We start from the raw sequence: 23117 nt of genomic DNA, 5'->3' as shown, positions 1-23117 counted from the left end.
ACCTTTCTGAGTCTTTTTCTTTAGCAGTAAAAGGAAGGTCCTTTCAGCTCCAATTTGGGTGATCTTCTGTTGAAATAGCCCTTTTAGACTATGTTTTCCCGAGGGACTGGTATGTAGGATCTGCATTTGTTCTGTGCACTGTGGCGTTTGTTCAGGTTTATTCTAACGTTGACTGGGGGCGGGGCCCATGGACACATTAGTCCCTGAGCCTCTTCAGATACACACTGACCCTTTGTTGTTGTTCTCAGTATCCTTTGGATTCTTCCTGTCAGGGCCACTGGTGAACTCAGGCTTCACAGATCTTCAATAAATACCCCTTTGTCTCTGAATTAATAAGGAGTATCTATTTTTGGGAGCCAGGTTGCCTGGAAAATTCTTAGTCCTCCCCTTCATGAAGTGTCCCCTGTCCCCTCACTTGCACCTCCACCTCCACGCTCACCTCCACCTGTGTCACTGGGGGGGTCAGGCTGCGTGGATTCTACTCTGGCCTTGAGGCAAATCCACATTTCCTTCTTACTCCATCTGTAAAAGAATTGGGATTCCGCCTTCTCGTCATCTCTGATTATTGTGTTTTCTTTTTTTAAAATTACAATTATGTTCTGGTTCTAACGTTCTGTTTTGTATGCTATTCGATCCCTTCATCTGTAGGAATGCCATTTCACTGTGGTTGGAGTTGCTTTCAGGGAGCACTTTGTGAGTAAGTTACACCCCAGACCAAAGAGCTTTGGGAGTTTTGAGAAGAGAGCAAAGATCTTCTGTGCCAGGGAGGACTGCAGCTATGACTGGGGAATCCATGGGAAGTATAAGGTATTTGAGATTCCAGTTATAAAGATTGAAAGTTTTGTGGTGGAAGATGTTGCAACTGGAGCTCAGACACTGTATGCAAAGTGGAAGGACTTTCATTTTGAGACGATCCCATTTGATGCTGCAGAAATGTCCACTTGAGCTCAGGACCTCAGTCTGCAGGGAATGGGTGACCTTGAGTGAAGAAGAAATTAGACCAGTGGGTGAATCACAGATCACTTGTACCACTGTCAAGATATTTTCCCTAAGGCTGGTACTGTACTGAGTATATATCACTTAACTTCTGATGTTTTCAGCAGTTTGTACTGTATCACTTACATAAAACACGAGTGAATGAATCACAGCACTCAGTGAATCACTTTGTAGGTCAGTAGAGCTTGGGAAAAATGAAAAAGGCTTAACTTATTGCCATTCTTCCCTTCAGAACCCACTGCCAGTGTGCACCGCTAGCCACTCAGTACACATTGAGGTAAATGAATGAGTGAATGGAATGTTGAAAGGTTTTCCATGCTTCCCTTTCTTTCCTTAACCTACTGTAAACTGGCTTTTGCCCTTAATAATCTACTGAAATTGTTTTTGTCAAGGTCACCAGCGACTCTGGTGGCCCAATCCACTGGGCACGTCTTAGTCCTTCCCTCTGTTTGACCTCTTTGCTGCTTTTGGCCCTGTTGAATACTCCTTTCTTGGAACTCCCTCTTGGCCACTAGCACTTCCAACTCTACCCCAGTCTTTTCTATTGGCTCCTTTTTGCTGATCCTTTACACGTTGGTAATTCCAAAGGTTCAATATATATACACATACATAGGCATAATAGTCACATACACTTGTGTTCTCTATTTGTGGCATCTGATCTTAAAATTCTACAGTGGACAATTTTTAGTAATGGGGGCATTTAAATAATACAGTACTCATTGAGAAGTTCATTTCTGTTCTTTTAGTTTATTGTACATCTTGACCAATTAATTTGTTTTCTTAACCTGTGCCATTGTTCCCTTCGAATGGTCATTTCAAGCCATTTTCCAGTAACAGTTGATGGTCAACATTCGGACTCTGTTCTCAGGTAGGTCCCTTGGATGATACTGAAGGGGCAGTTTAATTTGGCCGTCCTTTCTATTTAAAAACTTAGAATACATATCCAAATGGCATTCCTGTGTCATTTAACAAGGTTTGCTGATGCTCCAGAGCTTAGTTTGGGGTTTTCCAGACATGGAGACAACTACCTGAGTTTTACTGTCACCATCCCGGCCAAGGTATTTTATGTTCTGCTCAGGATAGCCTCTATAGTAATTTAAGCATCTTCCTAAAACAGATTCAGATTAGTTGTTTGTAATTCACTAGGACCATCAATGGCTTAAACAAACCTCCAAACATCATAAAATGTTAATATGCTCAACATAAGGGGTCGCATAACTCTTTTCAGATAGCACCTATTTATATCTGAAGGCTAATTGGTGTCCAGGAGGCCACCCAGACCCCCAGATCAGTCCTGGAGATCAGTGGGGTGACCTGCCGCAGCCACCTCTTCCTCCTTTTGATCTGACGAGAGTCAGAGAACTTGCCAGTTACATAACTTCTCCTAGGCTTAATTTTCTTCATCTGTGAAACAAGGATAATACATACCTGTAAGGGTTAGTGGAGAGTTTTTAACTGAAATATAAGTACTTGATATACATAGTAGTTGTTTGATAATGGTTATTAATAGTATTCTTAGTAAGACACAGTAAAATGGGTTATTTAAGCCAACTTGCTTGCTGATTTTTATTCATTTTCCATTTATATTTTATTAGAGCATTAACGTTCTGGTCACCAGTTTTAATATGGGCTTTGTTCCCGCACCACCAAGCAATTCACTGACGGGGTGTCCTACCGTTCAACTCAGTTCTGCCACTATCTGCCTGGAGATGGCGTCAGATCCCTACAAGTTAAGGGCTCAGTCCTCCAAAACTGCCCCGCCTCTTCCCTACTTCAGAAGCCAAATTGTTATTACCTGTGCCTCTGACCAATTGAATACAGATGAGAGGTTACAGCAACCTCCTCTGTGGGCTTAATTTGCTAGAGAGGCTCACAGAACTCAGAGAAACCTTTTACTTACTACATCATCGGTTTATTATAAAAGGAAGTAACTCAGGAGCAGCCAAATGAAAGAGATGCATAGGATAAGGTTTGGCGAAGGGGCTCAGAGTTTCTGTGTCTTCTCTGAATCTCTCTCCAGGTTTGTTCACAAACCTGGAAGCTCTTTGAACCTTGTCCTTTGGCTTTCATGGAGGTTTCATTACGTAAGCATGATTGATTAAATCATTGGCCATTGGTAATTTATTCAACCTCCAGCCCCTCTCCCCTCCCCTGAGGTCAGGGGATGGGACTGAAAGGTCTAACCCTCTAATCACGTGGTTGGTTTTCCGGTAACCAGCCCCCATCCTTAGGGGTGGTCCAAAAGTCACTCATTAACATAACAAGAGACACCTTTGTTGCTCTTATCACAAAATTCTAAGGGTTTTAGGAGCTCTGTGCCAGAAACAAGGGACAAAGACCGAATATATATTTCTTATAAATCCCAATCTAACAAGTATCTCTTTTTATATGTGATTGCCCTTTTTGGATGCTGCTATTTAAGGACTCCAATAGGATGTATACAACATCCACTGGAAATCTATTTGAGAAAAGTTCTTGCAAGTATCTAAATAACTCAATTTGGATGAAGGTGAATAGTACAGCCAACAGAAGAATGCAGTCTAAAGCTGAAACAAGAAAAATAATATCCTTGTTTGACTTTAGCCTGGAGTCAAGCCATTGCAGGCATAGAGCATGGAACAGAGTAGGCATTTGGTTAATATTTATTGAATGAAAGAAACCAGTAGGTAGGGTTTTAAGAATTGCGCACTCTTAACTGATGTCCAAATGCTGGTCGTTGGATTTCTAGGTCAAAGGCTGCATTTCAGAACCACCTGAGGAGTCTTTTTCATGGGCACATGCCCAGCCCCCTTAGAACATCCTGCCAGGGTGTGTCTAGCCACGTGTACGTTTTGAAGTTCCTCAGGTGGTTCTGATATAATCTGATAACAACCACTCCATCTTGTTAACTCTGTGGTCCCCACCAGTGCTCACCTTGCGATATTTTCCCCTGAAATGAAAAGTCACCTTCAGTCAAATGCCTGATTGTGTCACAAGGCCAGTAAACTGATTCCCACCCTTAAAACTGATATAATTATTTGAATTTAAAAACAAGCCATCAGGTCAGTGTTCCCTCAAGTGTGTCCTGTGAAACCCAGGTGCTGTGAGATGCTCTGAAGAAAGCAGTTCTGTGGGCAGATAGGATTCTATATTGTCTGCTGCCCCCTCTCCCCTCAAATGAGCGGTTTCCGGTACACACTGCTATTGTGTGTCCTTGTGTCAATTCTGCGGTAATAAGGCCCGTTTAACCCAGTGGTTCCCAGATACCCCAACCCTGGACCCCTTTTATTCATGGGACGTTGTTAACATCCTGTAGAAGCACAGTAGCAGATACTCAGCCCTGATGCTGACTAGACAACCAGAACCAAATTGGAGTATTAATTTCAGGATCATACCAGTAACTCTGTTTTATTATATTATGTAATAAAACTATAAATTCCACTCAACAAATCTGTATTTAAAAAGTAGATCTCAGGTTTGAGGATGCAAATTATTAAACCTGTTAAAAATATCAGCTGTAATTATATAATCTTTGTGCACAATGATTAGGCTGTCTGGGTGAACAAAAACTACTTGGATGTTAAATTCTGTTTGTGGTCATGACATTTAACAACTTCCAAAGAAGGCAGCCAGTGAAACCGTGGTTCCAATTTTTCAGAATCTCCATTGCTCCTCATAACCCTGCAGGGTACGCCACACTGTCCTAACTCAACCCTGAAAGGCCAACTGTGCCAAAAATAAGGTTCTTCATTTAGGTGACTAGCAAACTTCCAGTATGTTTAGCCTAGGGAATACTGGGAGACAAATCTCTACGACCACAAATTATTATCTGTGACCCCCAGAGCTGCCGGTGGCCACATCCCCCGGCACACGGACCGCCCCAGAGAGAGGCCGTCACAAATGAAGGGCGAGAGGGGAAATGATAGGGAAGGAACCTGAGTTTGAGTCATAGATCCAATCAAGCCTGCCGCCATGGCCACCCGTGTTCTTCAAGTTCTATGCGCCAATTTTTTTTTTTTTTTTTTGCTTTAGGCAGTTTGAATTGTGCTTCTAATACTACAACTAAGAGTCATGACTAATATATCCTTCCCCTAGATTATCCTCCACTTAACACGAAGGCTGTCCCATAGCCAAAGACACATGTGCTTATTTGCTGCATTAAAAAAGTTGGTCAGTGAACTCACTGTGCACACCAAGGCGTGCTTGTATCCCTAGGAGGGATCAGGCAGGAATGGATTTAGAAAACTAAGAACAAAGGAGATGGGAACCCCATGGAGAGGAAGGAGGGGCTGGGTCTAGCAAGAGCAGCACACTTCTAATCTGGCGGGTAAGCAGCCCAGTGCCTTCTTGAGAAACCAGGTAAAAGGGGTCTATTTGTTCAGCCTTGTGGAGAGCAAGGATGGGACACTGGCTGAGACATTTTATTAATGAACAAGACAGTGTGTTTGGAGGTAGAGGAGGGGAGTCCAGAAGTGAAGGGACCCCATTCCAGAAGTCATAGCTGCAGGAATCTGTTTCCTCATAAGCACTGATTGAGGGGGGGGCCAGGCTGCTCCCATGCTCCGCAACGGAGGGCTAAGGGGTGGACGGCTGTTTTCTCAGCCCTTCTTAGTGTTTTTATCCTAGGACTGATCTTAACTTGAGGGTCACAGGCTTTTCTTGTGCAACAGGGTTCTGTTTGTAATTTTTATTCACGAACAGAAGCTAGATCCCAGGACGTCAGAGGCAAGCATGCTCAATAACCTGCCTTGTCCGTCATCTGGGAAGAGGTGGAGACAGGCTTTGATCCTAGGCATTCTACTGACCAGCCCACAAACCCTGAGTGCTAAAGTTGAGACTTGAAATCCATTACAAGAAGATTAATTTGTAAGCTGTAAGGTGCCCTGTTATGGACTGAATGTTAGTTGTCCCCCCAAAATTCATATCGTCGAAGTCCTCCCCGACACTGTGACTCTGTGGAGATGGAACCTCTAGGGAAGTAATTAAGGTTAACAAAGGTCACGAGAGTAGGGCCCTTGTAAGACAAAGACACCAGAGAGCTCATTCATTCGTGCTTTCTCTCCGTGCGCACGCACTAAGGGAAGGCCATGTGAGGACACAGTGAGAAGGTAGCTGGCTGTAAGCCAGGAAGAGAGAGCGCTCTCACCAGAAAATGAATTTGCTGGAACCTCGATCTTGGACTCCTAGACTCCAGAACGGTGAGAAAATAAATTTTTGATGTTTGAGCCACTCAGTCTCTGATATTTCATTATGGCAGCTGGAGTAGCCTAAGACATGTGCCCTGAAATGACTTCAGTGATGAAAATGAGCAGATAACCTAGATGAAAATAAAAAGAATTACGATCCGTTCACCAGACTACATTATTGCTCCTGCTACCAGGCTATTGCTACCTTCTTGTTTGTTCCCAGATGAGGTTCAACACAGCCATTTAACCTGCATATTACTGACGTGGTTACAAAAAGAGGAGAACTCGAAGGTCATCCAGGCTTCAGGATCCTGCAGTCTGAGATTGCTCTGCTCTACATATCCCAAAACGAGGGCCACACACACAGCAGAATTCAGTATCAAAGTCAAAAAGTTTTCCTTGAAAATAGATTTAATCGTATTCAAATTAGAAATGTTCTGCGTCTCTCTCCAAAACCACATCCAAAGTTGTCTTGATACATGAAAAATTTTCTGGGGAAAATGTTTGAATATAGTAAAAGAAACCTCCATATTTCTTCAGTGTTGATCTATCAAAAGGTACATAATCAAAAAATTTCAACCTCTGAGCCATCCACGAGGTGTCTGGATCATTCACGCTGGAGGAAAGGGCGGGGCGAGGGGATCACAGTCACGGCTAGGATTTGAAGTGTGAAAAAGTTCTTCTCTGCCTTGTCAGTTAACATTGGGACGGTATGCAGAGGCAAAGGACTCTCAAGGGAAAGGTTTCATCGAGCAGAGGGTAACAGAGGAACCCAAAATCGGGCAGGAGACATTTGTGTTCAGCTGAACAGTAGAGGCTAAGAGTGAAAAATCAACATATTCTGTGATCAGTAACTGTAAAGGGCTCAGCTCTCTCTTCCTGGCACAACTGACAATCCCACCATTCTAAGCTTCCAAATTCTAGAAAAAGATAAAAAGATTAACAAAAATAGAGCTTGTAGAAACTGCTGATTTTGTGTGCAGAGGATCGGCACCGGAACCTTAGGGCGCCCTGGGCAGGAAGCGCCCCTGCGTGGAGGGGAGGGGAGGGGAGGGGAGGGGCGGGGCGGGGAAAGGCTAGGGTGGAGAGACTACCACGCCAGGGCCCGCGGGCTGCAGGCACTGCGCTTGCTCCCCACTGCGGCCAGGATGCCCATCTCCGAGGAAACTAGGGCCTACTTGGCCATCTTGCGAATCATGTAGTTGAGGATGCCCCCGTTGTGGAAATAAGTGAGCTCCACGTCGGTATCAAACCTCATGACAGCCTGGAAGGTCTTGCCGGTATGCAGCTGGGAGGACGAAGAAGCAGAGAAGAATCGCTGAAGGAGGAGGCGAGCCAGCCCTTTCCAGAGGCATCCTGCCCGGCCTGCCCTCAGGCTGCCCCTTCAAGTGTGGTCCACAGCCTGGCAGTGCCGGGAACAGGCGCACGCTGGCCCCAGCCCAGACCTGCTGAGCAGTAAGTTTTATTTTATTTAACAAGATCCCCCGTGTACTGATCTACACGGTAAAGCAAGCACTGCAGAGAATAAGTGATGGAAGTGAGAGACACCTGAGAATTAGAAATAGCCTCTCAGGGCAGTAGCTAGTAGTGATGTTTGGGATATTTTCTAAACTTCCTCCAGGGACTGCCCGAGGATGGAAGTGTCGGCAGTCAGCAGACGTTTCGTTAAGGTTGTCCCTTAGGCACTGGCCCAGCTGCTCACCCTGGGACACAGCTCAGCAGCTTAGTCTGCCTGTGCAGCTAGGTCACCCTGGGACCTTGGTGCTGGTTTTTCACCCTTACCTCATCCAGGGCACTGTCGTTTTCACCTTTGGGCTAATCAAAGTCGGCCGCCTGGGGTGAGGCTCAGGGATGGGGTGAGTGTGTCTGTTCACAGGTTTATAATAAAAAGGTGTTTTTAAGGTAATGTGACAATGCCCTATCCCTGAGCTTTCATCACTGCTCTCTGGGCTGTGAGTGGGAGGAACAGGAGACAGTGGGGCTGGCGGGTTTGGGAGGAAGGATGGAACTGATAACTCTATGAGTAAACAGAATAAATAATAAACCGACATAGTGTGGCATCACTGTGCTGGCAGGTCAGAAAGGTGCTAGTAGAACTCCTAAGTCTAAAGCACGTCTACTGAGGGATTTTTTTTCCCTTCCAAATCCCACTGATTTCCTTCTAACAAGACTGATGACGAACACAGGGCCTCTGAGCTGGGCCTGGCATGGAAAGGCGCCGACTTACCTTGACCTGGACTTTCATTCGTGGCTTGAGGGTTTCTGGAATGCTGATAGTGTATCGTTCCCGCCCTGTGAGTCCTAGGGTGTCTGCATTCTCCCCGGGGAGATACTCGAGGGGGACCACCCCCATCCCGACCAAGTTACTGCGGTGAATTCGCTCGTAACTCTCAGCCAGGACAGCTCTGATTCCCTGATGAGCCAACAGAGTAGTTTGGACAGTTTTTCTTTAGTTACACAGACACTTTACAAAGGCTTCTTAAGTCAAAACTCTTCTCACACCTAAATTCTTCATAAGTACCAATTAATCGTTTACGTAATATGTTGCCCCCTAGTTATAAATAACACAGTAGCCAGGCTTAACTGATTGCCTGCACTGTGTAGGCAGCATGTAGGCACTGAAATGAACTCTCCTCCCACCCTCCCCCAACCCTCGATGTAGACGCTATTACTGTGCCCCTGTACCCTAGTAGTCAGTGGTTTATCCAATATCTGAACCCATGCAGTCTAACCACACACTTAGCCACTTTGTGATACATTTCCCAGCAAACTTCCACTGTATCTGGAAACCTCAGCACAAAGAAACATAAAGAAAATTCATTTTTCCCCTTGAATTTTGCTATCATTGTAGGTGCATCAGCAGACACCGAAGATTTAATAAAAACGCAACTTTCAGAACATACTACAGAGAAAGTAAATGATTACCTACTGTGTGCTGCTTTTATACTTCCTGTTTCAGGGATCAAATTACGTTGAATATAATCTTGATATAAAGCTTCCTATAAAGTACATTTTACTGGTAATCTATAACTGGCACTGTACAGCAATGATCAATAAACCAGGATACTTGATTAACTAAAATACCCCATCCTCAAATATTAGTTAACTGTAATATAATAGTAAGATACCCCTAAAAGGTCTCAATATCTAGGGTACACTTTTAAGATCCCCTGAATCAGGGTTACTCAGCAAGCTTGTTAAAAATGTAGATTCTTGAGTCACAGATGTAGAAAACAAATTTATAGTTACCAAGGGGGAAGGGGGCGGATAAACTGGGAGATTGGGATTGACATATACACACTACTATATATAAAATAGATAACTAATAAGAACCTACTGTATAGCACAGGGAACTTGACTCAATACTCTGTAATGACCTACATGGGAACAGAATCTTAAGAAGAGTTATACGTATGTATATGTATAACTGATTAATTTTGCTGTACAGCCGAACCTGACACAACATTGTAAATCTACTATATTCCAATAAAAATTAATTTTAAAAAATGTAGATTCATGGGTACTACCCCAGGTCTACTGTATCAGAATCTCTAACAGGGAGCATGGGTGGGAGAAGATAGTGATTCTTTTAAGTTAGGAGAACCATGGCTATAGAGCAGCAGTTCTCAAACTCTGCTGAATATTAGAAACACTGGGGAAACTTTTAAAATCCCAATGTCCTGGCCTTTCCCCTTACCAATTAAACCAGAATCTCTGGGAATGAGATCCAGGCACAGGTGTTTTTTTTTAAATCCCAAGGTGTTTCCAAATTTAAAAGCACATTTATAGAGGAAGGGCAGATTCTTTAGGACAGTAGATATTTTGTATGGATTTATGTATATATGTACTGTATACTTATTTTGGGGGAAGTGGCAATCTTTGTAAACACAGGTCATTCACGTCTCAAGCTCTGTGTAAAAGGCCGTGCAGCACTGCAGATCACAGCTGCCTGTCCCTCTCTGCATGAGGACAGCCCGGGGTTGCCTAGTGGCCGAGGCTGGGCAGCTACAAAATGAAGTGTGTATGGCTGTCTGGGCAGACGGAACTCGGAGCAGTTCTGTAGAGAAGTCTAGACGCGTATGGTCAGGCCCCTCAAGATGGCTGTTCTCTTGCTCTTTGTACATCCCCTGCTCGACCAGTCCCTGCTTCACCTCCGCCCTACTCACATGAATGTGCTTGCCCCCTGCCCCTTAGGCCAGAACGGCCCCACCTGCTAGTTTATTAAAGGGAAACATCTGCCCTAGTGGTGGTGGTTAACCTGAGGGGCTGTGAGGGACGGGCCCGGCTGCTGGTTTCCCTGGTAACTGATGAGCCAACCTGACATCAATCCGCCCTATAAATGGTAGCCTCCCCGCCCACGGGAGGGAAGACTGCTGCTGTGTCCTGCTTGCTGTTTGCTGCACACGGTGGGGTGTCGCCCCAGGACCTTGCTTCAGGTGTGTAAGAGCCCCCCCCACCCCCCGCTCTATTAAACCACTGATGTCTCTGTCGCTGTATCTGGGCTCTTTCTTTGGTCTCTTGGCTGGTGCAGCCCAACGAGCCTCTAGAGAGCCCCTTGGTGCCAGGTCTCTTCTTATTCCCCAGATCTCACTGTCCCCACCTGACTGCCCCCTGCAGCGCCCAGCTCCCTTCCTAAAATCCTTTCTTCTGTAATTTCTTAGGTTCTTTTCAGCAGTTTCTAGAAAAGGCAGGCCTTTGACAAATTACCAACTAATAAGAACATCTCCCCCAACCCACTGCAAACTGATTGCCTAAAAAAAAAAATAGGTGTGATGTTCAAAGACATTTTTCAGAAGCCTGGGTGTCTGAAGGGCTGCCTGCCAGACAGCCTTTTTTTTTTTTTTTTTTTACTGTACTTGTGGATATCAACTTGCTTAGCGTCTGCCAAGTGTGTTGATTTGCTCGGGCCATCGTTATTTAAATTGATATCAGCTAAGCTATTCTACCCTATCCTGAGGATTAAAGTCAGTCACCAGGAGTGTGCCCTGCTTTCAGAGCAAGCAAATGCTCGAGAGGTATAAAGCTCCTGCATGGCCCGTCCCACAGGGACACCTGACGCAGGTCAAGCCCTGAAATGGCTGAAGGTTTAAAGAGCTGACTGTCTACATGCAGAGAGGGCTTCCTTTTCTATTGAGCCTGTATGCAGACTTTTCACAGGCAGTGATAAGCAACTGTAAAAAGTGCATTCCCCGAGCTTATCCAAAGCTCAGGCTCCTTACTTTTTCCCTTCTGTGAACCTGACGATACAGTAGCAGTAGCTTATTCCTCACATTCACCTGGGACAAGAGCCTTGAATAAACTTCAGGTGTTAACCTCTGAGAACATTATGAAAACCATGAAACTTTCCCCATTAAAAAAAAAAAAAAGACACATACTACACACTTCTGGATGGATAGACTTCAGGACCCTCCCCCCAACTGTTCTGTAGACACCCCCAAAGACCCACAGCTCCCAGGATAGCAATGTTTGATCTAAGGGAACCCGGTGAACTCTAGATTACCCTTCACTCAGTGAAGTAAATCCCGATCTACCAAGAAGCGGGAGATGAATAAACATTCCATGCTTTCCCGAGCTTGCTTTGCTCTTCCACAACATCTTGGAAAGTAAAGCAAAGCATTTTATTTCTGGCCTCCCTCCCAGCTTCCCTTCCGGTTCAGAGGGGCAGCTGCCTGCTGGGATGTCTCTGCTTCCTACTTACCAGTAGGAAAGGGCCCTTGGCCGCCCAGTCTCGGGAGCTGCCTGAGCCGTACTCCTTGCCGGCCAGAACTATCAGGGGAAGGCCCGCCTGCTGGTACCGCTCAGAGGCATCGAACACATCAAGCTGAGGAAGAGGAGAGGAAGGTTTTACCGACACAGTAAAGGCACAGAGTGTGGACACAGGGCAGTGAGTCCTGGTGGGACATGCAGGGGCAGAAGTGTCTGTAGTCGGCCAAGCCAACGTAAAGTCAATGGAACACCCAACCAGTCAGTTGCCTGGTCTACAAATTTCCAGTTAACTCCATCTACGTACCTCTATCAAATTGAATTTTATACTCTTAAGTGAAATGCCTAATTGTCCTAGTTTTAGAAAAACATTCAAATCCTAGGGCATCAGGGGAAAAAAAGGAAATTAGATCAGTTTTTTTTTTTTTTTAAACTCTTCCATTGATTAAAATATTTTAAAGCTAAAGCAGAGAATCCCACCTAAACCTGGGTTTTGACTGAGTACCAGAAACTCAGTGATGGCTAGTTGTCAAGGGTAGCCAAACAGAAAGAAGGTCATGTGTTCGGAAATTACATAAAATGCAAACTCTTATTTGTCACCCTTCTACATGGAGGTCAAGGTAGAGACAGTAGAAACACTGATGGAAGCACCAATCAATAAAGGACAGGAAAGGATGAACGGATCTTTTAGTATATATGAGAAACACCTTACACAAATAGATTCATTTGTTTCTCACAGGAACTCTGAATATTCTGCTGAGCTGAGACTTCACAAAGAGATATCATTGCTGGTGAGTAATAAAACATTGTTTTCTCCTGGTTACTTAAGTCAGAAAATAAGATCTGTCCGAAAGGAGTATTTGATTTGAAAGGAGCTCTAGAAAGGTGTCTATTCAAATTCTCAAGTAGGCTTTCACAAATTACTATTGCGGTGAAAGGATGGAGATTGTGGTTGATGTCACACGGCATTGCCTAAATCTGGGTAGGATTCTGTATGTCTTCAGCTGGATAGAGCTCATGAATATAGAAACTGTTAAACAAAAAAACAAAAACAAAAAAAACCAGTGAAAGCCTGCCCTAACCAAATAGCCTGGATCCTTTCAAAGACCAGAAAGAAACAACCTACCTGATATTTTCAGAGATATCTATTAGTAGCTTTGTATATTAAGACTGTGGGAGTGTGTGTTTTTTAAAGTGCTTTCAAAACTACCGCAAAGCTGACAATCCCATGGCAAAGCAGGTCTTGGAACCCAAGATGAGTGGAACTAAGCAGGTCTAGAGTTCCCAGCTCCTGGTTTTTCTCATACGTGAGCCAAACTGAGAGTAGCAAGCAGCTTATAAAGCATCAGCTCCTGTACTCTCCCGCTCTTCTGAAGAAAACATAAAATTCAGTGGTTTCTTCTGTTATTGTGCCTCTGTATCCCTAAGTATTATATTTAATCGGCCAGTTCTTCATTTCTCCTTTTTTATTATTAATTTCCTACTTTGATGATTTAGTTCTTTTAACCACCGCACTCCTTCCCCTCCCCCACCCCCTACTCTCCGCGGCCTTCTAATATCATTGTCATACGTTTTGATTATGTAAATGCCATTTATAGCTGAGCCACATAATATACTCTGATTTCCTTCTCTTGGCAATTAAAAAATTTTTTTTCCACTGGAATAAAATTTTTGCGTGTGTGCTCACCTATTTCTGTGTCCCTACCTGTTAATTAATCCCCAAATGCACTGCCTAAAGTATCAATACGAGTCTTCTCTAAAGACATTCAAATCTGTCAGGCAATCGAATTTAAAAATCTTTTTCATGGGGTGTCACTCCTGGAGCCCAGCGTTCCTGTGTGGACTGATGGTTCTCTGAGGACATGGTGCATTCCTGTTCTTTCCCCAACATCCTGTCGATTTCCTGTATTTCTTTTTCCTGGATCCTACATCTTCCTCTTTTTTTGGTTTATTCCCTCGTTTTGGTGTAATACATTTACTAAGTAGCTTCTTGAGACTGGGACTGAGGGTATTTTTAAAGCTTTTGAATATCTGACTGTGTTATTACTTTAATCTCACTTGGCTGGAAGTATGAGGGACACAGATTTTAGGGTCCCAATAACTTTCCTCAGTCTGTTTCCTGGGTTGCTTTGATCACGTCTGATCCCCAGGACAATGCACATAAGCTGTTTTTCCCTCTCTGAAGTTTCTAGATCTCCTTACCTCTGCTGTTCATGCCATACGGCTTGTGGGATCTTAGTTCCCCAAGCAGGGATCGAGCCCAGGCCCTCAAGCAGTGAAATCACGGACTCCTAACCACAGGACCGCCAGGGAATTCCCAACTTTGCTGTCTTAATTTCACAATGATGTCACTTGGAGTGGGTCTTCTTTAATCATGTGGCTGGGCACTCAGTGGACCTTTCAATCTGGAATCTCAGATTTTGCAGTTGAGGAATTTTCTTGTGTTAATTCTCTAATAATTTCCTCTCAGATCTTGTCTGTTCTTTTTAGCATCTCTATTCAGTCAGATGTTGGCCCTCCTCAGTTCAGTCTTTAATTTTCTTACATTTTCTAATTTCCCCTTTGTCTTTCTATATTCTGAAAGATACTCTCAACTAATCAACTTTTCCTGTGAAATTTTAGGGGCTTTTTTTTTTTTTTTTTTTAAGGAGCTCTTTCTTGTCTTCTGATTACTTTACAGCAACAGAAAATCATCTCTTATCACTCTGAGGAGACAGTTGTTTTCCTTAGTTTTCTTCTACTCTTTGCATTATCTGTTGTCCTTTATATTCCTCTGTTCTTTGTCTAGGTCTGTCTTCCAAGTTCAAGGCCTGACTCAAATGTCTCTTCATCTCTCATTCTGTCTCCTTATTTACGCTGAGGCACTAAGCAACCGACTAGGAGTTCTGTGCTATGGCAGGGCTGTAAATGAGGGAGATTCACTGTGACAGTCAGTACCCTGGAGGCCTCCAAAGTCTGTAACTGCAAGTCCTTCCCCTTCATCTCTTGGGGATTTTACTATTTATTTGTATCTTTTTCACTTAATAGTTTATCATCCCTGCTATTCACTGAACAAATATCTCCTGGGCACGGACTCTGTGCTGGATCCTGGTGATCAGAGTATCTATGCTGAATTTGCTTTACAAACATAGAACCAGTTACAAGTGAGGCAGTGTGTTTGGTGGTAAAGAGCGTTGACTTCGGACAGAGCCTGACTCTGTGGGTTTTAATCTCAGCTCCTCAGACTTGTGACCTTAGGGAGTTACATGAGCTCTCTAGGCTCACTTGCCAACTTAAAACAAGGAGAATTATGGTACCTTCCTCAAAGGGTTGTTATGAGGATTGAACAAGTCAGTATATGCAAAGAGCTTAGAACAGCACCTGGGATGGAGTAAGTTCCACAGACGTATTAGCCATTATCATTTTAAAATAATAAAATAATTTGTGAGGGTTATTTCTTAAGTAGCTTAACCAGTTTTCATGCGGTTTCACAGCATTCACTGGGAAGGGAAGTGACCCTGAGGACCTACTGCTGTGCCAGATGTTGGGCTAGGTGTTTTACGTGTCATTCCATTCAAGGTTAAGCCTCAGAGCCTTAAAAAGTAGACATTATTTCTACTTCTCAAGTAAGAAAAATGAGGCTCAGAGAGGGAGATAACTTGCTGAGGGCTCCACAGCTGATATGAGGTGGAGCTGGGACTTGAACCCAGGCTTGTCTGACTTAAAGTGCAGGCTTCCCCACCTCTCTCGTATGCCTGCCATCTGTGAACAGACAATTCCAGCTGTAATACGCCAACTCCAAATGGTTCCCGTTAGGACCCAAGCAGGCCTGCAGAATCCTCTACATTCCTTCTTTTCCTAGTGATATGGTAAATTAATTAAATGCTATTAAAGTAATATGGGCTTGGCCAAAAAGTTCATTCGGGTTTTTCCATACGAGGCTACCGAAAACCCAAGCGAACTTTTTGGCCAACCCAATAAAATAGCACTTCTTTAATAAATATCCTCCACCTTAACCTGGAATTTCCCCTTCGAGTACTCTGAACTGACGAAATTTTACTCAGAGGTTTTTAAGCTCAACTTCTAGGAAACTAGACTTAGTTAAAGCATGAAGCAGAATCTCTAAGCAGGAAAAGGTCTCCCAGTTTAAAGGGCCTCTCCATCAGGGATGAACTCTATATACATGGACAACTGGCAAGAGGGACTGTACAAAGCAAGAGGTAGGATGAACCGTGAAATAAAAATAAGACCAAAAGGAAAGTGATGGTGCAAACATCCAACCACCCAGAGCCTGAGAAACTCTGGCTTCTTAATGAAGTAGAAGACACAATACTCACAATTTCGCCAGTAGGCAGGTAGATAGTCTGTGGTGCCTGCTTGTTCAAGAATTTGTTTAATAAGCGGATATTGGCAAATGTCCCCCGTGCCATGATGGCGTCATTACCTCGGCGGGAGCCGTAGGAGTTGAATTCTCGTGGAGTCAAGCTGATAACGAAAGCAGGAGAGGAGCTGGTTTAGTGAACTGAGAGACGATTACACTTGGCTTACCCCAAGAAAAGAGAAAACCCACAAACCTAGGTGTTTCTCTAAGTCTGCTAAGTATTTTTTTTTTTTTTTTTGGCTGCATTGGGTCTTCATTGCTGTGTGCGGGCTTTTCTCTAGTTAGGCGAGCGGGGGCTACTCTTCGTTGCGGTGTGCGGGCTTCTCACTGCGGTGGGTTCTCTTGTTGCGGAGCACGGGCTCTAGGCACGCGGGCTTCAGTAGTTGTGGCACACAGGCTTCAGTAGTTGTGGCTCGTGGGCTTTAGAGCGCAGGCTCAGTAGTTGTGGTGCACGGGCTTAGTTGCTCCGTGGCATGTGGGATCTTCCTGGACCAGGGCTCGAACCTGTGTCCCCTGCATTGGCAGGTGGATTCTTAACACTGTACCACCAGGGAAACCCTAAGTCTGCTAAGTATTATTCTCCAAGGCAGAAAAGCTGTTCCCATAGCTTCAACTGAGGGCAGAGTGAGAGGTGGCAGGTGAGATGGTGAATCAGTATGCTCCCAGCAGCAACCTACAGTCTTATAAATCTGAGTAGAGCAATCGGGAGGGACTTTAATAAGAGTATTTATTTTATTGATTCAGTAGGGTAGCCTATAAAGCTTCACAAAAGGTAAAATACTAAAAATGGGTAAAAAAACAAAGGAAGCAAAGGGAATACTCAGGGTAGGCCAGTCAGGTGGAGCCAAGAATGGGGACACATAAAATACATTCTATAAGCTAAACAGAAGTAGGTTCAAATCTGTCCCCGAGTTACCAGGGGCTCAATGCAATGAAAAGACACATAACTGGCAACATGACTTAGAATTTTCATAAGATCAAAATCAGGGCAGTGCCAAAGAGGCAGACAGGAATAGCTATCGGTGGTCCTAAAATCAAAGAAGAATCTTGTCTGTGGGTCCCAATGAAAGGACACTTTGCAAAGTGAGTAACAACATCTTAAAATGAACATGGTGACCAGTTCACTGGGCTGTTTCTTATAATGCTAGGAAGCGTGTGTGTTAATGATTTATTAGTTAGATCTAATTTGAAGATTGAGAGTCTATGAATGGGCTTCAGGAGTATGTGAGTGTGTCTATGAACCCTTGAAATTATGTCCAAAGTGTGGATGTGCATTTTTATGGGAAGGTATATCTCCTTTCATTCAATTCTCTAGAGTATCAATAATCACCAATCTAAAAAGGTGTTGGTCACTGCTCATTTTCTAGTTTCTTCCTCCAGCCTCAATCTTGTGTTTCTCTAGTTTCTCTGTTTGTTCTTAGAAGCCTTTTCTCCCATTCATTCACTCAACAACTTTTTATTGAGCACCAACTATGTGCCAGGAGCTGTTCTGGGTGAACAATGATCAAAACCAATTAAGATCTCTGCCTTTGCAGGGCTTACATTCTAGAAGCTGGAGACAAAGAAATTTTTTTAAAGAGCATCCTATGCAAGTGTTACTAGATTGTGGTTAATACCTTAGAAAAAAGAAAACGTAGACCAGGGCAAGGAGAACAGGAGTATGGTGGGAGTGAACTCATGGAGTAAGACTTGAACTTGGCGAGAGAGTTAGCTAAGAGGGTATCTTGGGGAAGGGCATCCAAGAGGGAAAAACAGCCAGCTCAACCAAAGGCTCTCAGGCAGAAGGGTACTTGGCCTTGCTTGGAACATTCAATGAACAAGGTGGTGGGCAGTGTGTCCCGAGCAGTGTGGGTGAGTGGAAAAGCAGGGACTCACTGACCCATCTTGAATATCACCTGCCCTTTTCTACTTGCTGATGGACTTGTGTCTCCCACTCAAAGCAGAATCATATCCCTTTAAAATCTCACAATATATATCTGTGTATAGGCAGTTCCCATACATTTTAAAAAGTAGTTGCCCTGCGTTAAAGAAAAATCTTGACACAGACAACTGTGCATCACCTCCTCTAGATGTGGGCTATCTTCTTTTTTTTTTTTTTTTTTTTAATCATACACATGTTTGACCAGTTAGTGTATGATTCCTCAGTCCCCAGGAGATGTCCCTAACACATTTTTATTTGTTTTTTTTGTTTGTTTTGTTTTTATTTATTTATTTATTTATGGCTGTGTTGGGCCCTTGTTTCTGTGCGAGGGCTTTCCCCAGTTGTGGCAAGCGGGGGCCACTCTTCATCGTGGTGCGTGGGCCTCTCACTATCGCGGCCTCTCTTGTTGCGGAGCACAGGCTCCAGACGCGCAGGCTCAGTAATTGTGGCTCACGGGCCCAGTTGCTCCGCGGCATGTGGGATCTTCCCAGACCAGGGCTCGAACCCGTGTCCCCTGCATTGGCAGGCAGATTCTCAACCACTGCACCACCAGGGAAGCCCTGGGCTATCTTCTTAAACTTACAACACTCACATTTCTGGGGAATATGAAATATTCTTGGTCTGAATGAATAGACTGTCCCAGAGGGTGCACTAGGAGAAGGCAGAGATGAGTGAGCAGGATAGAAAGGGAAATTCATGAACAAGATGGGTTAGCCACCAGGCAAGTGAGATGAGGGGCAAGGCAGTTGTCCTCTCCCACTGGGGAAAAAAAAGGTGTTGAATTTTGTTCCTCAAGTTGGCTCTGGGCCCCATCCCTGAAGAAGCTGATTCAGGAGGTGGGGATGGGAACCAGGAACTTTGATCTACCCAGACGACTCTCATGGAAAGTCCCATTTGGGACCGACATTGATTGATAGTGGTATATTAAATAACAGTGGATAATACTGGTGTAATGCCTGTTAAAATCGGTATGTGACTGAAGGATTGCTGAATGGATGCGTAAACTGCAAATCCTTGAAGTGGATCTCTGTAAAGAATATGTCTCTCAAGCAGGAAATATCAATGCATTTCCAGTTCTATCCCTGTCCAGTGCTTCAAGGGTAACCAGGCTCTGCCACAGGTGGAGAGCAGAGCCTTGTACTTTAACAATCAGCCAAGCTGGGGGCGGGGTAGGGATGACAGCTGAGTCTAATGAGTACACCTGCTCAAAAAGAAGGCCCTCATCCCCGCTGGGGTTCAGGTGCTGATGGATTCTCCCAGGGAAGCTTCGAAGCAGCAAACAGAAAGAGCAATTGGTTTTTAAGCCCCAGGGTTCAGTGAAAAACCAAAGTCTGACTCCAAGGAGACCTCATGAAAAGAGCACTACTGGCCTCACTCTCTCCATTTCTGCCTTCAGGCCTTCCTCCCCTTATTCATTACTTACCCTCTGTTAGTTAAGTAGCGAGCAGCAGGGCTATTTCTTGCAATATTTCCGGCCGGAGAGATGTGGTCCGTTGTTACTGAATCTCCCAAATTTAACAGCACGTAGGCATCCACTATAGATTTAGGGGGCTGAGGATCCAAAGTCTACCAAAGAACACAGTAAGTCAGCGTTTGCCCAGGTTTTCTCCAACATGTCACCAGGGGGAACCCCAACAGTAGCGGTCCATGGACCTGAACCAGATGACAGCCCTCTATCAGCGCATAGAAAATTCTAGTTTTATTGGTTTTATCAGGGGTGTTTAGAAAAGTGAGGTGAATCTATGCAAAATATTCCTATCTCACTCTTGAAGGGAGGTCAAGTGTTGGCACTCTCCCCTCAAAAGCAACAGGGGTGCTGCTGCAAATGACATTCTCTTTCTCCACATCCAGAGAATGCCGAGAAGCCTCAGATGCTGAGGACGGCAGGAGTCCTCCCCGTCCCACCCAGGGCAGTGCAGACTCCCTGATCATCAGTTTCAGAGAAGATTTCCCTTGTTTTTATGGGTATAAGGTTTGAATACGGCAGGTCCCAGGGGACGTTCTCCTGGACAGTCCCTCAGACTTTACTGAGTCTTTGTCCAGGCGGTACTTGATCACCAGGGGGTCTCTACACAGCCACACAGAAGCCTTGGACAGAGAAGCTGTAGGCCCACTCCAGCCAAGTAACTCAGCTTCCCCAAACTCTCCCCAGTATTATCTGCTCGGGTTTGTAAAGGTTTTAATGAAAGGGGTAGTCAAAGCAGGGGTATTGGGTAGTCAAGTAGATTTTACAAGGCAAGAAACTTTTTGAAGAACTCATTTTGTTAAGAAATAAAAAGTCCTACCAGGTCTTCAAAGAATGGTGGTGACTTGATGTATGTAGATTTGGGATTCCAGTAATATAGCTCATCTGACGGGGCTGCTAAGGCATTCCAGCTCTCATTCACAGTCTTGGGGAAAAAAAGAAAACAAGGAAAGGCAGATGTGATCACAGCCCATCCTAAGGAAAATTTAACATGCAGACACAAACACATATTCAAGCCAAGAGCACAGGAAAATCCATTCTTATTCTAAATGGTCACACAACAGAGTTCCTCTATACTAAGACAACAACCATGCTAAGTAATTTAAAAATACATGTGCTCTGTGATAGGCAGCCTCTGGAATGGCCCTCATGGACCTGCCTTCTAGGATTCACACCCCTAAGTGATCCCCTCCTGCTGAGTAAGGGCTGAGCCTAGTGACTCACCTCCAGGATTAGGTTATCAACAGACTCTGCCTTCTGTCACTTTCACCCTCTTACCCTCTCTTGCTTGCTTGCTTACTTGCTCTGATGGAGGCCAGCTACCATTCTGTGAAGAGACCCACTAGTAAGGCACTGAGGGCAGCCTCTAGCTGACAGTCAGTGAGGAGCTGAGGCCTTCACCCACAGCATGTGAGGTCCTTTATCCTGCCAACAACCACATGAGTGGTCTTAGAAATGTATCCTCCCCCAGCTGAGTCTTCAGGTGAGACTGCAGCCCCAGATGACACCTTGACTGGGGCCTTGTGAAGGCACACACACCCTGTTAAGCCGCACCTCCATTTCTGACCCATGGAAACTGTGAGATAAAAAAAAATGCTTGCTGTTTTAACTCACTAAGTTTGGGGATAATTTGTTGCAGAGCAATAGATAACTAATACATATACTTATAAATATAATTTATGAAATAATAATCCAGATTGTACCCCAGGGGAAATTATGTATGCTCTGAAGATTCTGGGAAGTAGACCTCCAGGTCATAAGGACATTAGCTAGTAAAAGACAGCTGCTATGCATTCAAATGGGCTTGAATTAGCTCTACATGTCCATTGACTCAGCCTTTGGAGAAATACATTTAACCCAATATCTACCAGACTCCCTTGTACCATTTCCCAATGAGCAGCTTGTGGGATTCACAGTGCATGAATATGACCCCCGTGTGACTCTGCTCCCCAGTCTGCCCTCTTGTTTCAAACCACCAGCCCCAGGCTGAAGCCCTTGGGTCAGCCTGTCAGAGACTAGGGAAAGGGGTAACATCCAAGGGGCTCAGAAAATGACGCTGAGCCCCATACATTTTCCCTGTATTTGTAAAATGCACAGCAAGTTTTTTTTTTTTATTTCGGTAGTTTGTTAGGGTGGTGTTTCCTACTGAGTGGCTTTTATTTTTATTATGTTTTTTAAGCATGCAAATACATCTGAGAGGTGCATTCAACCATTTGATGCTCAGTGACACACTACAGTGACATCAGGGGGTCCTCAACCATAGCTGATGAATGCCCCAGGCTGCCTGAGGAAGGGGGCAGCTGTGGAGAGCTGGCCAGGAACCACACACAGCTGAGGCCTTTCCTCCTGAGGCTGCCGCTCACTTGTCCAACTCTGGGAACATCTGGGGAGTGTGGGGTCTGGAAAAACGTGAGTCTTAGGAGAAAAATGATGGATAACCACTTCCCCAATCATCTGAAGAAATGTTACTTTGTATAGTTGACACCGCCACTGGCCTCAAGGTTGGCAGAGATGATGCACAAGAGCAGCTTTCCCTCACAGGTGGGCTGGGACCTCACCTCTATTTTCTGATAGACCTCCTTAAACATCCCAGGGATGACGTACTGACGCTCCACTGCCTGGATCTCGTCTCTGGTTGGCCAGATATCTCTCAGAAATACCTGTTGTCCCTTTGCATTTACCCCTGGGGAAAAAAATGTTTATTAGTGAGAAAAACTTCATCTCATACCCTGTTTTCATCGCCACATACAGTCAGTCAAGTCTCGTTCAGGGTAGTTACGTTCTGTAAATCCTACGTGCACACTTACGAGAATACTCAGTCACTGCCCCCAGGGGACACACGGGTTAGGCTCCCAAGAGCCTCCATCCACAACACTGTCGTCCACTGATCAAGACATAACCCTGTTTTATGTGTGTTTCTGTTTCATGACACCTTACTTCATACATACTGTTGATGCATTCACACTGAACTCGCGAGCCTGTCTAACACGAGGCCCGTCACAGCCTTCTTGGGCTTAGGAACGCTACACAGCACTTTAGCACTACTCTTGGGGGTCATTTTAAACAGTGAAATCACCAACAAAAAGCACAAAAATGTGAAAAACATGGTGCGAAACAGAGCACGAACAGGACACTTGTTTGCAGTATAGGACCTGCAATAAAAAGGCAGAGTGTTGCCTTGTTCGACCTCAGCTGAGAGCAGGCACGGTGAGGGACTCAAGGTTTTCACACCTGCACCCCTCCCCGCCCCCGCCCCGTGCACATCTGTGAGTGACCATGGGAGAGTGATGAGCATTGATTTTGGGGTTAAAATCCATTTTAATGAGTAGCCAAATTTGCAAATATGGAATCCCTATATAATGAGGACCAACTGTATGTCTAAAGCTATGATTTCCTAAAAGTAAATTCCAGGGCACCATTTTCATATTATCTCATCTGCTTATTAGCATGGGTTGAGGAGGGTACAGCAAAGAGACTAGAGGAAAGGAAACAAAGCATCCTGTCCCC

The 23117-nt window shown here is 44.5% G+C and overlaps 2 protein-coding genes across 3 annotated transcripts in view; one reads left to right on the top strand and one right to left on the bottom strand.

Moving 5' to 3' along the window:
• The window catches only part of RIGI (RNA sensor RIG-I), a 38562-nt gene extending 33416 nt beyond the window's left edge, over positions 1 to 5146 (top strand). Inside the window, 1 exon segment of the mRNA XM_082467663.1 lies at positions 649 to 5146. Within this exon segment, the coding sequence (XP_082323789.1) occupies positions 649 to 945 (297 nt within the window). The 3' untranslated portion in view covers positions 946 to 5146.
• A 1408-nt stretch (positions 5147 to 6554) lies between these two features.
• ACO1 (aconitase 1) overlaps positions 6555 to 23117 on the bottom strand; it is a 59922-nt gene continuing 43359 nt past the window's right edge. For both annotated transcript variants that reach the window (XM_082467559.1, XM_082467560.1), the window contains exons 15-21: positions 22169 to 22293; positions 20431 to 20535; positions 19569 to 19711; positions 16181 to 16328; positions 11860 to 11982; positions 8389 to 8574; positions 6555 to 7449 (exon numbers count right to left, since the gene is read on the bottom strand). In XM_082467559.1, coding sequence (XP_082323685.1) covers positions 7336 to 7449; positions 8389 to 8574; positions 11860 to 11982; positions 16181 to 16328; positions 19569 to 19711; positions 20431 to 20535; positions 22169 to 22293 — 944 coding nt within the window. In that variant the 3' untranslated portion in view covers positions 6555 to 7335. The remainder of the gene's footprint in view (positions 7450 to 8388; positions 8575 to 11859; positions 11983 to 16180; positions 16329 to 19568; positions 19712 to 20430; positions 20536 to 22168; positions 22294 to 23117) is intronic.

This window comes from Balaenoptera physalus (assembly GCF_965194825.1).
Source record: "Balaenoptera physalus genome assembly, chromosome: 7".
Classification (NCBI taxonomy): Eukaryota; Metazoa; Chordata; class Mammalia; order Artiodactyla; family Balaenopteridae; genus Balaenoptera; species Balaenoptera physalus.
The sequence above is the reverse complement of the archived record's forward strand: the minus strand, read 5'-3'. Positions and strand labels throughout refer to the sequence as shown.